Below are 14,759 nucleotides of genomic sequence, written 5' to 3'. Positions count from 1 at the left end.
GGCAAGACTTTAATGGGGAGTAGAGACGAGGGTGGTGGTGTCGGCGTCGATGCTGATGGAGAAAATGGTGGATCAAAGCCTCGACAAGACTTTAATGGGGAGTAGAGACGAGGGTGGTGCCGGTGCTGATGTTGGTGTCGGCGCTAATGCTATTGTCGACGCCGATATTGTTGTCGGCGCCGATGTTGATGGAGGGGTTGGATGGAGGTGGTGTTGGCGTCGATGTTGGTGTCGTCGCTGGATGGAGGTGGTGTCGGCACCGATCTTGATGGAGGCGTCGGGATGATGGGTGAGGCGAGGGAGAGGATGTGCGACGGGATGGAGAGGGAATGAGTCGGGATGAGTCGGGGATGTGCGACGGGATTGAGAGGGAATTAGGGTTATATTTGGTATAAAAAAATTTAGGGTTGTAATGTAATCGGATTACATGTATTTGGCTTGTAATCCTGGATTACAAAAGGTTATTACCTTTTTTAATCCTGGATTACATTACATTACAAAGTTAGAGTGATACCAAATAAAATAATCGACTTTGTAATATAATTTGGATTACATTACAAGGCAGATTACAGACTACCAAACACAATCTAAAGGTTGGAAGGTTTTTTGTAATCGTTGGTATTCACTACAAAAAATAAGGCATTTTGGGACAAAATTAGGGACGAATTTTAAAAAAAAATTCGTTGCAAAACTTTTGGGGACAAAATTTGGGACGAAAATTTTTTCGTCCCAAATAGTTGATGCCAACTTTTGGAACGAATTATGGATTGTTGCAAATTTGGGAACAAATTTGGGGACGAATTTGGCGACGAATAAAATTTTCGTCCCCAAATTCGTTGCAAAAAAGTATACGAATTTGCAACGAAAATTATTTTTGTTGCAAACTTAGGAACGAATTTGGGGACGAATTCACGTAAAGTTTCCACCAAATTTGTCTCTATTTTTGCAACAAATTTTGGGGACGAATTCAGTGACAAATTATATTTTGTTGCCAAGTTTGTCCCTAATATTGCAACGAATTTGGGGACAAATTCGGTGACAATTTTTTTTGTTGCCATTTTTGTTCCTAAGTTTGCAACGAATAATAAATTTGTTGTAAAACTGGCAACGAATTTGGCAACAAAAACTTGCCAAATTCTTTGATATCATAAGATAAATTTTCGTCCCAGAATTCGTCCCAAATTCTGGGACGAAAATTCGTCCCAGATTCTGGGACGAAATTTGGGACGAATTTTGTGGATTCGTCCCAGAATTCGTCCCAGATTCTGGGACGAATTTTGGGACAAATTTTGTGGATTCGTCCCAAAATTCGTCCCAGAATATGGGACGAATTCTGGGACGAAAATAATTTTGTCTCATATTACAATAAAATTGGGACAAATCATTTTCGTTGCCAAATTCGTCCCTATATCAAATATTTTTTTCCAACTTCAATTTATTTCTACAATACAATCCAAATACATAAAAATCAAATTCAAATAACAAATAATATGCATTCAACACATCCTAATTTAACATTCAACACATCCCAATTTAACATTCAACACATCAACTCATAATTCAAGAAATATAAAGATTTCAACAAAGTTTACAAGATCCATCTTGTTCAAGCTGCTAGAAAATATGATACAAAGTTCAACAACCCAATGTTTTATAAGTCCATCATCCATCCAACAACACTAAGAATACATATAGTCATCTTCGTGTGCCACAAAATCTTTGATCTCCATCAAATCTCCTTTGCCTACATAACAACAAACAAATAAACTAGATCATGTGTAACAAGAAAGATTGTAAATATTATACGATATGGCCATGTAAAAAGAATAATTGGAAACAAAATATAAATGTGAAATTCCTTAAACATTCTAATAAAAGCCCTAATTCTAAAAAAAGTCATATTTACCAACGATATGAATCATCCATGTCATAGCAACGGTAAATAAAATTATAAGAATTATTTTGAAGTTAAGTACATGTATCGTAACTATGATACAACCTAATATAATTGGCACATCATATAGAGAGAAAGAGAGAGAGATCTTGTGAAGTATGGTATTAGGGTTCAAATTTTCTCACTTAGTTAACTTTATTTTTCATTTTAATTTGCTGAATTTATAATTTTGTCTTTGGTTGGTATTTAATGTAAACTAAAGGATGTTTAAAATAATTGTTCCTTTCATTGTGTTAACTAGTTGACAATTTCATATGAATAACTTTGGCACATTTTTAACAACTCTTTGCAAAATATTAAGGTAGGAGGATGCATCGTTATCTAGTAAAGAATTTTAGAATAGTGTGATGTAATTCTAGATGAAATATAGAACTTTTATGTATCTATATAGTTTTGAGACTGTACATAGATCAAATTCAGAACTTTTATGTATCATTACCATTGAAGACAAAACAAGAAAGAGCAACTTATCAAAAAGAAAGAGCACAATTAAACAACTATTTAAAGCTAACTTTAACATAATTATTTAAACTTAACTTTATATAATTAAACAACTATAACATAATTATTTAAGTCAAGATCATTACATAAGCAATAAGTGAATTCAACATAGACTACTAATTTTTCTGGGAAAAAAAAAAGAATTTACCTTGAGTATCCAATTGATGGCAACAGCACCTGATGCAGCTGTATTTTTGGATACTCCTACATAGTTTAACAGTGTCCGTGTTGTGAAAACACCCATGGCTCCACCAAAGAAATGCTGAACAACAAAAAGAAACACTAGTGAGGAACTCAAAACAAAAAAGAAATAACAATTTCCTTCATTGCTATAAGAATAAAGTAACAAATGGATTCACACTACTTCAGATAAACTAGTATTTACCTTCAAAGCCCTCCATCTCATATATGGGACATAAGAAGGTGTCACACTGTCAGGAAAACCTTCAGGCACTACATACGATCTTACGAATGACATCAACTCCTGCGTGTGAATGCGTATTTTAGCAATTCAGCATGGATCTACAATAGCCATCTTAAATACACAAAATATAAGTCGTCACTTGCCTTAGGAGTCACAGGAAAAAAATCGACAATACGTTCAGGAATTTAAGCATAAATAACTTATCTTGATCATCACAGAGGTACGTAGGTGAACAAGATGATCCACATTATAGGGGGCAAAAATGAACTAGGACAGCATGGTGAAAGACTAAGGGCAAGCTTCCTCATTTCACAGGATGCATATTGTTCAATATCCGATTTTAGTTTCTACAAAGCCAAGATATTGTTTTGACAAACATTTCTAGGGAAAGCAACCTTGAAAACATCTTCAGTATAATGATTTATGATCTGTCATCTTCCTTAACCTACTGAAGGCAGAGTCTTTCTTTAGAACATCAGAGAACAAGAGACAGTGCCATATAAAAGACATATATAGTCTTGCTTCGTTTCACCAAAAGAGATTAAAATCAATGCAGAGACGAATTGAAGCAAAAGAATGCTCAGAGATGTCACCTCCAAGGGATCCACGGGGCTCTGCATCGGGACGGCGCGCAGAGACGGTCCCTTCCGCGCCTTAGTTCCGGGCGGGCATTCCACGTCGTCCAGCACATAACTCCACCTCCTCCCGTCGATCTCGGCGCGGCGAGGGCGAGGTCGAGGCCGGGGTCGACCTGGCGCAGCGCCTCGGGCGGGCGCTCCTGCGGCTCGAGCCGCGGGCGAGCCACCTGACGTCGCGGGCCTCGAGGCTGGGCGAGGGCTTCAATGGAACCGGAGCCATGGTCAGATCGAGGCGGCGGATTGGGCGCTGGAAGAGTGAGGAAGGGGGGATTTAGAGGGCGAGAGTAGAGGGGTCGCCTCGGTTGTGTCGCCGGCGATTTTGGGGACGAATTCCTGGATTCGTCCCTGATTTTGGGACGAATCCAGGATTCGTCCCAAAGTTTGGGACGAACCCTGGATTCGTCCCAGATTTAAGAAAAATTAAAATTAAAATAAAAATCATTCGGAAGGTCTAAATATTGATCTAACGATCTCGGAATTTCATGAAACAAGTTTCTTTGGGTTCCTAATTTTCTCATGATCTTAAAAATATCCTCATCCATAATTTTAATCTCATATATTTAGTGTGGTAATTTTTTAACCCGAATTTGACCTAATTCAGGTAAAAAAAAACACGAAACTCAATATATTATTTTAAAATTAAGGATGAGGATATATTTATGATTAAGGGGAAGATAGAAACTTATAGACTCTTGTTTCATGAAATTCTGACATCTGTAGACTTATATTTTAAGTTTTAAACACATATTCAAACATGCCTTAAACGCTAACATATTTAATTAATACTAAACTATCTATGTTTCACTAAATATGGACCTAACGATCTCAGAATTTCATGAAACAAGTTTCTACGGGTTCCTAATTTTCTCGTGATCTTAAAAATATCCTCATCCATAATTTTAACATATTATATTAAGTGCGCTAAATTTTTTATTACGAATTAGGTCATATTCATGTTAAAAAATCACCACACTCAATATATTAGGTTAAAATTTAGATTTAGGATATTTTTAAGATCATGAGAAAATTAGGAACCCAAAGAAACTTGTTTCATGAAATTCCGAGATCGCTAGGTCCATATTTAGGCCTTCCGAATGATTTTAATTTTAATTTTTTTTTAAATCTGGGGCGAATCCAGGATTCGTCCCAAAGTTTGGGACGAATCCAGGATTCGTGGTTCGTCCCAGATTTAACAAAAATTAAAATTAAAATAAAAGTCATTCGGAAGGCATAAATATGGACCTAACGATCTCGGAATTTCATGAAACAAGTTTCTTTGGGTTTCTAATTTTCTCATGATCTTAAAAATATCCTCATCCATAATTTTAATATATTATATTCAGTGCGGTAAATTTTTTATTACAAATTAGGTCATATTCATGTTAAAAAATCACCACACTCAATATATTAGGTTAAAATTTAGATTTAGGATATTTTTAAGATCATGAGAAAATTAGGAACCCAAAGAAACTTGTTTCATGAAATTCCGAGATCGTTAGGTCCATATTTAGGCCTTCCGAATGATTTTTATTTTTATTTTAATTTTTTTAAAATCTGGGACGAATCCAGGATTCGTCCCTGATTTTGGGACGAAACCAGGTTTCGTCCCAGATTTAAGAAAAATTAAAATTAAAATAAAAGTCATTCGGAAGGCCTAAATATGGACCTAACGATCTCGGAATTTCATGAAACAAGTTTCTTTGGGTTCCTAATTTTCTCATGATCTTGAAAATATCCTCATCCATAATTTTAATCACATATATTTAGTGTGGTGATTTTTTAACCCGAATTTAACCTAATTCAGGTAAAAAAAACACGAAACTCAATATATTATTTAAAAATTAAGGATGAGGATATATTTATGATTAGGGGGAAGTTAGAAACTTATAAACTCTTGTTTCATGAAATTCTGACATCTGTAGACCTATATTTTAAGTTTTAAACACATATTCAAACATGCCTTAAACGCTAACATAGCTTAATTAATACTAAACTATCTATGTTTCACTAAATATGGACCTAACGATCTCGGAATTTCATGAAACAAGTTTCTACGGGTTTTAATTTTCTCATGGTCTTAAAAATATCCTCATCCATAATTTTAACATATTACATTAAGTGCGGTAAATTTTTTATTACGAATTAGGTCATATTCATGTTAAAAAATCACCGCACTCAATATATTAGGTTAAAATTTAGATTTAAGATATTTTTAAGATCACGAGAAAATTAGGAACTCATAGAAACTTGTTTCATGAAATTCGGAGATCGTTAGGTCTATATTTAGCCCTTCCGAATGATTTTTATTTTCTTTTTAATTTTTCTTAAATCTGGGACGAATCCAGGATTCGTCCCTGATTTTGGGACGAATCCAGGATTCGTCCCAATATTTGGGACGAATTTAGGGACGAATCCTGGATTCGTCCCAGATTTAAGAAAAATGAAAAAGAAAATAAAAATCATTCAGAAGGCCTAAATATGGACCTAACGATCTCCGAATTTCATGAAATAAGTTTCTATGGGTTCCTAATTTTCTCGTGATCTTAAAAATATCCTCATCCATAATTTTAATATATTATATTCAGTTCGGTAAATTTTTTATTATGAATTAGGTCATATTCATGTTAAAAAATCACCATACTCAATATATTAGGTTAAAATTTAGATTTAGAATATTTTTAAGATCATGAGAAAATTAGGAACCTAAAGAAACTTGTTTCATAAAATTCAGAGATTGTTAGGTCCATATTTAGGCCATCCGAATGATTTTTATTTTAATTTTAATTTTTCTTAAATCTGGGACGAATCCAGGATTCGTCCCAAATTTTGGGACGAATTTCTGGATTCGTCCCTGATTTTGGGACGAATCCAGGATTCGTCCCAAATTTTGGGACGAATCCTGGATTCGTCCCAGATTTAAGAAAAATTAAAATTAAAATTATTCGGAAGGCCTAAATATGGACCTAACGATCTCGGAATTTCATGAAACAAGTTTCTTTGGGTTCCTAATTTTCTCATGATCTTAAAAATATCCTCATCCATAATTTTAATCTCATATATTTAGTGTGGTGATTTTTTAACCCGAATTTGACCTAATTCAGGTAAAAAAAACACGGAACTCAATATATTATTTTAAAATTAAGGATGAGAATATATTTATGATTAAGGGGAAGTTAGAAACTTATAGACTCTTGTTTCATGAAATTCTGACATCTGTAGACCTATATTTTAAGTTTTAAACACATATTCAAACATGCCTTAAACGCTAACATACTTAATTAATACTAAACTATCTATGTTTCATTAAATATGGACCTAACGATCTCGGAATTTCATGAAACAAGTTTCTACGGGTTTCTAATTTTCTCATGATCTTAAAAATATCCTCATCCCTAATTTTAACATATTATATTAAGTGCGGTAAATTTTTTATTACGAATTAGGTCATATTCATGTTAAAAAATCACCACACTCAATATATTATGTTAAAATTTAGATTTAGGATATTTTTAAGATCACGAGAAAATTAGGAACGCTTAGAAACTTGTTTCATGAAATTCGGTGATCGTTAGGTCCATATTTAGGTCTTCCGAATGATTTTTATTTTCTTTTTAATTTTTCTTAAATCTGGGACGAATCCAGGATTCGTCCTAAAATTCGTCCTAAAATTTGGGACGAATCCTGGATTCGTCCCAGATTTAAGAAAAATAAAAAATAAAATAAAAATCATTCGGAAGGCCTAATATGGACCTAACGATCTCGGAATTTTATGAAACAAGTTTTTTTGGGTTTCTAATTTTCTCGTGATCTTAAAAATATCCTCATCCATAATTTTAATATATTATATTCAGTGCGATAAATTTTTTATTACGAATTAGGTCATATTCATGTTAAAAAATCACCACACTCAATATATTAAGTTAAAATTTAGATTTAGGATATTTTTAAGATCATGAAAAAATTAGGAACCCATAGAAACTTGTTTCATAAAATTCCGAGATCGTTAGGTACATATTTTAGGCCTTCCGAATGATTTTTATTTTATTTTTTATTTTTCTTAAATTTGGGACGAATCTTGGATTCGTCCCTAAATCTGGGACGAATCCAGAAATTCATCCCAAATTTTGGGACGAATTCCTTGATTCGTCGCAGAATTTGGGACGAATCCAGGATTCGTCCCAAATTTAAGAAAAATAAAAAATAAAAGAAAAATTATTTGGAAGGCCTAAATATGGACCTAACGATCTCGGAATTCTATTAAACAAGTTTCTATAGATTTCTAATTTTCTCATGATCTTAGAAATATCTTCATCCATAATTTTAACATACTATATAAAAGCGGTGAATTTTTTATTATGAATTAGGTCAACTTCGGGTTAAAAAATCACCCTACTAAATATATGAGGTTAAAATTATGGATGGAGATATTTTTAAGATCATGAGAAAATTAGAAACCCATAGAAACTTGTTTCATAAAATTCTGATATCGTTAGACCCATATTTAGGCCTTCCAAATGATTTGTCTTTTATTTTTTATTTTTCTTAAATCTGGGACGAATCCTGGATTCGTCCCAAATCGTGGATTCGTTCCAAAATCTGGGACGAATTCTAGATTCGTCCCAGATTTTTGGACGAAATTTGCAACGAAAATAATATTCGTTGGAAATATGCGACGAAAATGTTTTGTTGCAGATTTCGTTTCTAATTTGGATCAAATTTTTTTTTTGTTGCCAAAATTGTTGCGATTTTGGGACGAAAATTTTTTGTCCCAAACTTTCGTCCCTAAATTATTATTTTTTTGTAGTGATTGTTTGATGTGATTTTCTTGAGACGTTTAGGTACTTTGTCTTGAGATTTTTTTTTTATGTTTTTGTGGTACAATTGTTAATAGACTGAGTTAAGTACCAGATTTGATTCTCGCGCAAGATATTTTTGCGAAAATTTACCCTTTGACAATATCCGAGAATAAAAAATTTGATTGACCGAATCGTTCACCTGCTACGTTAGGTGTTAAGCACGAGTGCGGTGACTATTATTAACTGTCTTTACGCACTTGGCGTCATCCTAAAACTCTGCCCACAACGTGCCATCTAACCTCATTGATTAGATTTTTGTTTTTTTGTTTTACACCCGGGCTTTAGTGCGATGGAAACCATCCCATTGGTTGATCGAACAAATTGAATTAAATTACTCTAGGTTAGGCGGTTAAGGTAACGGCTTCCCTATGCCACCAGAATAAAATAAAATAAATTAAATAGATATAAAATTAATTGAAAGTCAATGACCAAATCCTTCTTTTATTAATGAAAATTTAAAATTTATAACCCAGATCCAACTGAATAAATTAAAACAATCAAAGTTTTGTTTAATAAAAAACTAAAATTTTAAATTAACTAAATTAAATATACTCCGTCCAGATCATCACCACTCTACTTTCATCATCTTGAATTAAAAGGTGTCCTATATATTGACGGAAAATAAGGTGATGTTTGATTTTTTTTTAAAAATCGAAATGAGAATAAATATTATAGTATTGTGGAATGGGAATGAGTATGAGTTTAGGTATCATTCTTAAAAATAATATTTGATTAGTTAAAAATTTTCAATCGGAATGAACCTAAATTTCTTTTTTTACCTTTAGTAGAAAATAAAAGAAAAAATTAGATGGAAAAGAAAGTTAAATATGAGAGAAGCATATGATGAGAGAGAAAGTGTGATGAGAAAAATGAAGAGAGGGAATGTGTGATGAGAGAAAATTAGGAGAGAGAATGTGATAAGAGAGATTGAAAAGAGAAAAAGTGTGTTGAGAGAGAGAGTGATGGGAAAGAAATGAAGAGAGAGAAAGTGTGACGAGAGAAAATGAGAGAATGAGGAGATAAAGTATGATGAGAAAATGTGATGAGAGAGAAAGTGTGATGGGAAAAAATGAAGAGAAGGAAAGTGTGATGAGAGAAAATGAGGAGATAGACTACGATAAAAGAAAATGAAGAGAGAGAAAGTATGATGAAAGAAAATATAAAGGAAGTATGGTAAGAGAAATTGAGGAGAGAGAAAGTATAATGAAAAAATAAGGAGAGAATGAAGAGAGAGAAAATAATGATAGAACGTGCATGATGAGAGAGAATACAAAGAAAAAATGATAAAGAATATGTGATGAAAGAGAATGAGAAGAGAGAAAGTATATTGAAAGAGAAAATGATGAGAGAATGTGCGTGATGAGAGATAATACAAAGAGAAAATGATAAAAAATGTGTGATGAAAGAGAATGAGGAGAGAGAAAGTATATTGAGAGAGAAAATGTGATGATAGAATGAGGAGAGTGAAAGTATGATGAGAGAGAAAGTATGATGAAAAATGAGGAGAATGAAGAGAGAGAAAATGATGAGAGTGTGTGTGATGAGAGAGAATACAGAGAGAAAATGATAGAGAATGTGTGATGAGAGAGAATGAAGAGAGAGAAAGTATATTGAGAGGGAAAATGTGATGATAGAATGAGGAGAGAGAAAGTATGATGAGAGAGAATAAGGAGAGAGAGTGAGATGAAAGAAAAATTGAACAAATATATTAAGGGTATTACATCCAAAATTTAATTCTCATTTTCATTCCATCAAAATCCAAGGAAGAGGATGAGTTTCATCCATATCAAAATTTTTGGATTTCATTCCAAAATCTTAATTTCATTTCTATCAACCAAACACAAGATTTGAAAATGAATTTATTCCCTTATTTTCAAACCTCTAAATCAAACGCGACCTATATAAAATATCTCAGTGGATACTAGATCCTCTCATATCAGTTTTATTCAAATTGACTTGAATTAAATGGGACTAATGGCCACTAGAACAACTACGACCATGGAGCGGGGCTTTGGTGCAATGCAAGGATAACCATCTGCGATTAGGATGGAATAAAATCAAATAAATTAAATATATAGAAAATTAATTAAGAGTCAATGATAATTTATTAAACCTTTCTTTTATTAATGAAAATTTAAAATTTATATTCGAGATCCAACTGAATAAATTAAAATAATTAAAATTAAAAATTAAAAAAACTAATATTTTAAAATAACTAAATTGAATAAATTCTGTTGAGAGGGCGCTAATGACCACGTAGAACAAGTACGACCATGGCGCTATGGCCATTCATCCTCCTTTCCCTCGCCCTATCTGCTCTCCTCGCAGCGTTCCTCCACGGCGAGAACCGACGGCGGAAGAGCCTCCCTCCGGGACCTTCTTCGTTTCCCGTCATCGGCAACCTCTTCTGGCTCCGCCGCTCCCTCCGCGAACTAGAGGCCGTGCTCCGCGACGTCCACACCCGGTACGGCCCCATCGTAGCGCTCCGCATCGGCCCCTTCACCGCCGTCTTCATCTCCGACCGCGTGATCGCCCACAAGGCCCTCGTCGGGCTCGGCGTTTCCTTCGCCGACCGCCCCTCTCCCCCTTTCCCCTCCTTCCGCGTCTCCAACGCCGGCCACCATATCATCTCCTCCGCTCCCTACGGACCGCTCTGGCGCGTTCTCCGCCGCAACATCACCGCCGAGATTCTCCACCCCGCGCGGGTTAAGCTCTACGCCGGCGGTCGCGCCTGGGTCCTCCGCCTCCTGATCGACCACCTCCGCGCCGCTTCCGGCGGCGGAAGCCCCGTCGTCGCCTCGGAGAGCTTCCAGTTCGCCGTGTTCTGTTTACTAGTCTTCATGTGCTTCGGCGAGAAGCTTGAGGAGAAAGCCATCCGAGAGATCGAGCGGGCGCAGAGGACCCTCCTCCTCTACGGCGCTAAGCTCAGCGTTCTCGACTTCGCCCCAGCCATCTCCCGACTCGTGTTCCGCAATCGAGTTAAAACCGCCCTGGCGATGCGGGAGATCCAGAGACAGCTGTACCTTCCCCTCATCGAATCCCGAAGACGATACGAACGCCGCCGGCAAATCGGCACGAACGAGGAGGCGGAAGAGGAGGAGCGATTCGTCTACTCCTACCTCGACTCCCTCCTCAACGTCGACCTCCCCGACAACGAATTAGGCGGCCGCCGGAAACTCTGCGATGACGAGATCGTCACCCTGTGCTCTGAGTTCCTCAATGGCGGCACCGATACCACGGCCACCGCTCTGGAGTGGATCATGGCGAATCTCGTGAAGCGCCGAGAGGTACAGGAAAAGCTACGGGAGGAGATCGATGGCGTTGTTCCGGAAGGGGAGGAGGTGAAGGAGGAGGATTTGCAGAGGATGGAGTACCTGAAGGCGGTGATCATGGAGGGGCTCCGGCGCCACCCGCCGGGGCACTTCGTGCTGCCGCACGCGGTGACGGAGGATGTGGATCTCTGTGGGTACCGGATCCCTAAGGGGGCGTCGATCAATTTCCTGGTGGCGGAGATGAACTGGGACAGGCGGGCGTGGCCGGATCCGATGGCATTCCGGCCGGAGAGGTTCCTGGGCGGCGGCGAGGGGGTGGCTGTGGACATCACCGGGAGCAAGGAGATTAAGATGATGCCGTTCGGGGCCGGGAGGCGGATCTGCCCGGGAATGGGGCTGGCGATGCTCCACCTGGAGTACTTCGTGGCAAATCTGGTGAGGGCGTTTGAGTGGGAGGCGGCGGAGGGGGAGGAGGTCGACCTGTCGGAGAAGGTCGAGTTCACCGTCGTGATGAAGAATCGACTGCGAGCTCGAATCATCCCCAGGAAGAAGGCATAGTGTCTCCGGTATTTTTTCTATGGCTTAAAGAAAGAATTTCCTTGATCTTTTTTTAAACATTATAGGTAAGTCAACTGTCCTAATCCGCGAGGACGCTGGGTATCCTCAGCTGGTATTACAAGTGCCCGATTGTCTCCAACATTCTACTTTCATTATTTTAGTTTATTTTATTTTTTATTTTTGAAAACGCCCGATCAAGTAAAGTGGAACACGTGGGGGAGACGCAAGGGATTGCTGCCTTGTAGTCACGTTGCAAGAGGTCCTTCAAGACTACCGCTGCTCTGCATCATCCAAGACAATTTTAATTACAAAAAAAGTCCAAGCTAAGAAAAAGATGACCATTTGCATTTTGATTGAAAATCTGAACAAACGAAGAGATCAAATCAATCCTTGAAGATATTTCAACGCACGTAGTTGTCTGTTCTGTGAGAAGCTATTACAATGGCCCAAGTCCAGTAAAGTGGACACTGATTCTAGCTAAGCTCATTATAGTCCGACCATGAGGGCAGATAGTTAGTTCCACGGATTGATATAATTTTTATTTATATAGTTGGCTGCTTCAAAAGATTTTAGGGTTAATTTCTAACAGATACAAATTATCTTATTGGTATTGGTATAATTTATATTAATAGTCTAATTCAGATTTTGATAAATGGTAAGTGAATTAAGTTAAGTATTTTTATGATTTAATACATTTACCAAACATGCAGAGGTTGACGAATTTAGGGGACATGATACAAGGATGAAACTCAACTAGATCTAAGGAACCGATAATTAGTGCAAAGTCCAAATAGATCAAAGGACTGACCTAATATCTAACGGAAGTCTGGCTGAGTCCGCGAGCCTTGATAGTTGGCCAAAATCTAATTGGATCTGTGAACCTAACAACTGACGAGAAGACCTAGTAGGTTGAGAGGCTAGTCGATAGACTACAAGTTAATAAGTGAAGGTAAGTCACTGGAAGAGAGTGACTCGGTGAGGACACGTCCCGATTGAGGGGACAGTAGACGTCTATCCAGTTTAGGTCTATTTTAGATCCCTAAATTGAGACTATAACTAATTTCTGGTCATAGAAAGACAGGAATTAATTATTACTACTTATTATTATTTGTGCTAATTTTATTTTACATATTAAATATTTTAGTGTTGGACTAACACATTTTACAGGACAAATGGAGCACAAAGTGCCTCAGATGAATAGTACCTGAGGTGACTTCGGGAGCTTTAAAGGCGTCTTGAGTATTGTTCATGGAAAGCGTCTTCCATTAGATAAAATTAGACTTCATTGATGATAATGAACGAACTATTCGGGATCAAATTTTAAACATTGAAAGTGCATTCAATGGTATAAAAGGTGTCTTTCACACTCCATAAAAGAGCATCTTGACCAGCCCTTCAACACAATTCAATTTATAAGCTTCTATGCGTTCAATTGGCATTACAATTACTTCGACTTCCTGTTGCTACCTCAAAGAAGTATTTCTACCATAGAACTACTCTTTCAAATCATCGAATCATCTCCGGCAGACCAACAGCAACATATGATCGTGCTCTAAATTGTTGGTAACGTTTTATAGTGTTACAATTTTCATACTATTGCTTTAAAAAGAAAGTATAGGTTATTACACTATTCTTATTCTTGTATTCGATTACCTCTTTCAACGATTCCAGAAGAGACGTTTAGTGAATTATCCATTGAATCTAGATCTTAGAGTAGAAATCATCAAAAATTCTGAATAAGTAAAATTGATTGAATTTTTTTTTTTTTGTGTTCTTTTCAATTTAATTTTTCTATTGAAATTTTATTTTAAATTTATAAAATTACCCTATTTTCAAAAAATACATGATCCACTCTCCTTCTCAATAGTTGGGTACCTATTATCTGACAAATGTCTCCGTGATGATTTATCTCGTTTGATATATATATATATATATATATATATATATATATATATATATATAATTCTTGGTGCACTGCTATATATATATATATATATATATATATATATATATATATATATAATTCTTGGTGCACTGCTATATATATATATATATATATATATATATATATATATATATATATAATTCTTGGTGCACTGCCACGTCAAGAATTGTATGCTTGAACTACGGAGATTGTTCGACTGCCATATCACCAGCCTATGCGTTTTCGAATGGAGGGAAAACCGTCCGCCTTCGGGCTTAGTCTAACCAGAGGCTTGCACATCTGATTTTTTTTAAAAAAAAACACACATGGAGGGCTTTGCTCAGTGATACAGATTGCTGTAACTTAAAGGTTCTACCAGTAGAGATATCTAATATTTATTAGATAAATTTTTATTTTATAATATTCTAAAATGTAACCTATTCTCTATTCGTTAACATTAATGTTGAATATAAAGCAGATCATCTAACTTACATTTTTTTTTTTTTGAACTACACCTTACCACAAATACAACACCTAAGATATAATGACATTATTGGTACAATATCTTACAACAAATTTAATTTTCATACTCATGCAAAATATGTAGAGATTGATTTATTTAAGTTTCTGTT

At 36.1% G+C, this 14,759-nt stretch overlaps 2 protein-coding genes across 2 annotated transcripts; one reads left to right on the top strand and one right to left on the bottom strand.

The window, feature by feature from the left end:
• Positions 1 to 2,495: 2,495 nt before the first annotated feature.
• LOC122017315 (protein root UVB sensitive 6-like) lies at positions 2,496 to 3,589 on the bottom strand. Its single transcript, XM_042574895.1, has 3 exons — positions 3,473 to 3,589; positions 2,841 to 2,939; positions 2,496 to 2,717 (listed from the first exon to the last, which is right to left on the bottom strand). The coding sequence occupies exons 1-3, from the start codon at positions 3,497 to 3,499 to the stop codon at positions 2,559 to 2,561; spliced, it is 285 nt and encodes a 94-aa protein (XP_042430829.1). The 5' UTR covers positions 3,500 to 3,589; the 3' UTR covers positions 2,496 to 2,558.
• A 7,009-nt stretch (positions 3,590 to 10,598) lies between these two features.
• On the top strand, positions 10,599 to 12,333 carry LOC122014465 (cytochrome P450 89A2-like). The gene has a single exon (XM_042570696.1). It carries the CDS (start codon positions 10,647 to 10,649, stop codon positions 12,201 to 12,203), a length of 1,557 nt encoding a protein of 518 aa, XP_042426630.1. The 5' UTR covers positions 10,599 to 10,646; the 3' UTR covers positions 12,204 to 12,333.
• The last annotated feature ends 2,426 nt before the right edge of the window (positions 12,334 to 14,759 follow it).

This window comes from Zingiber officinale, chromosome 8B (genome assembly GCF_018446385.1).
Source record: "Zingiber officinale cultivar Zhangliang chromosome 8B, Zo_v1.1, whole genome shotgun sequence".
Classification (NCBI taxonomy): domain Eukaryota; kingdom Viridiplantae; phylum Streptophyta; class Magnoliopsida; order Zingiberales; family Zingiberaceae; genus Zingiber; species Zingiber officinale.
This window is presented reverse-complemented; position numbering and strand designations above follow the sequence as displayed.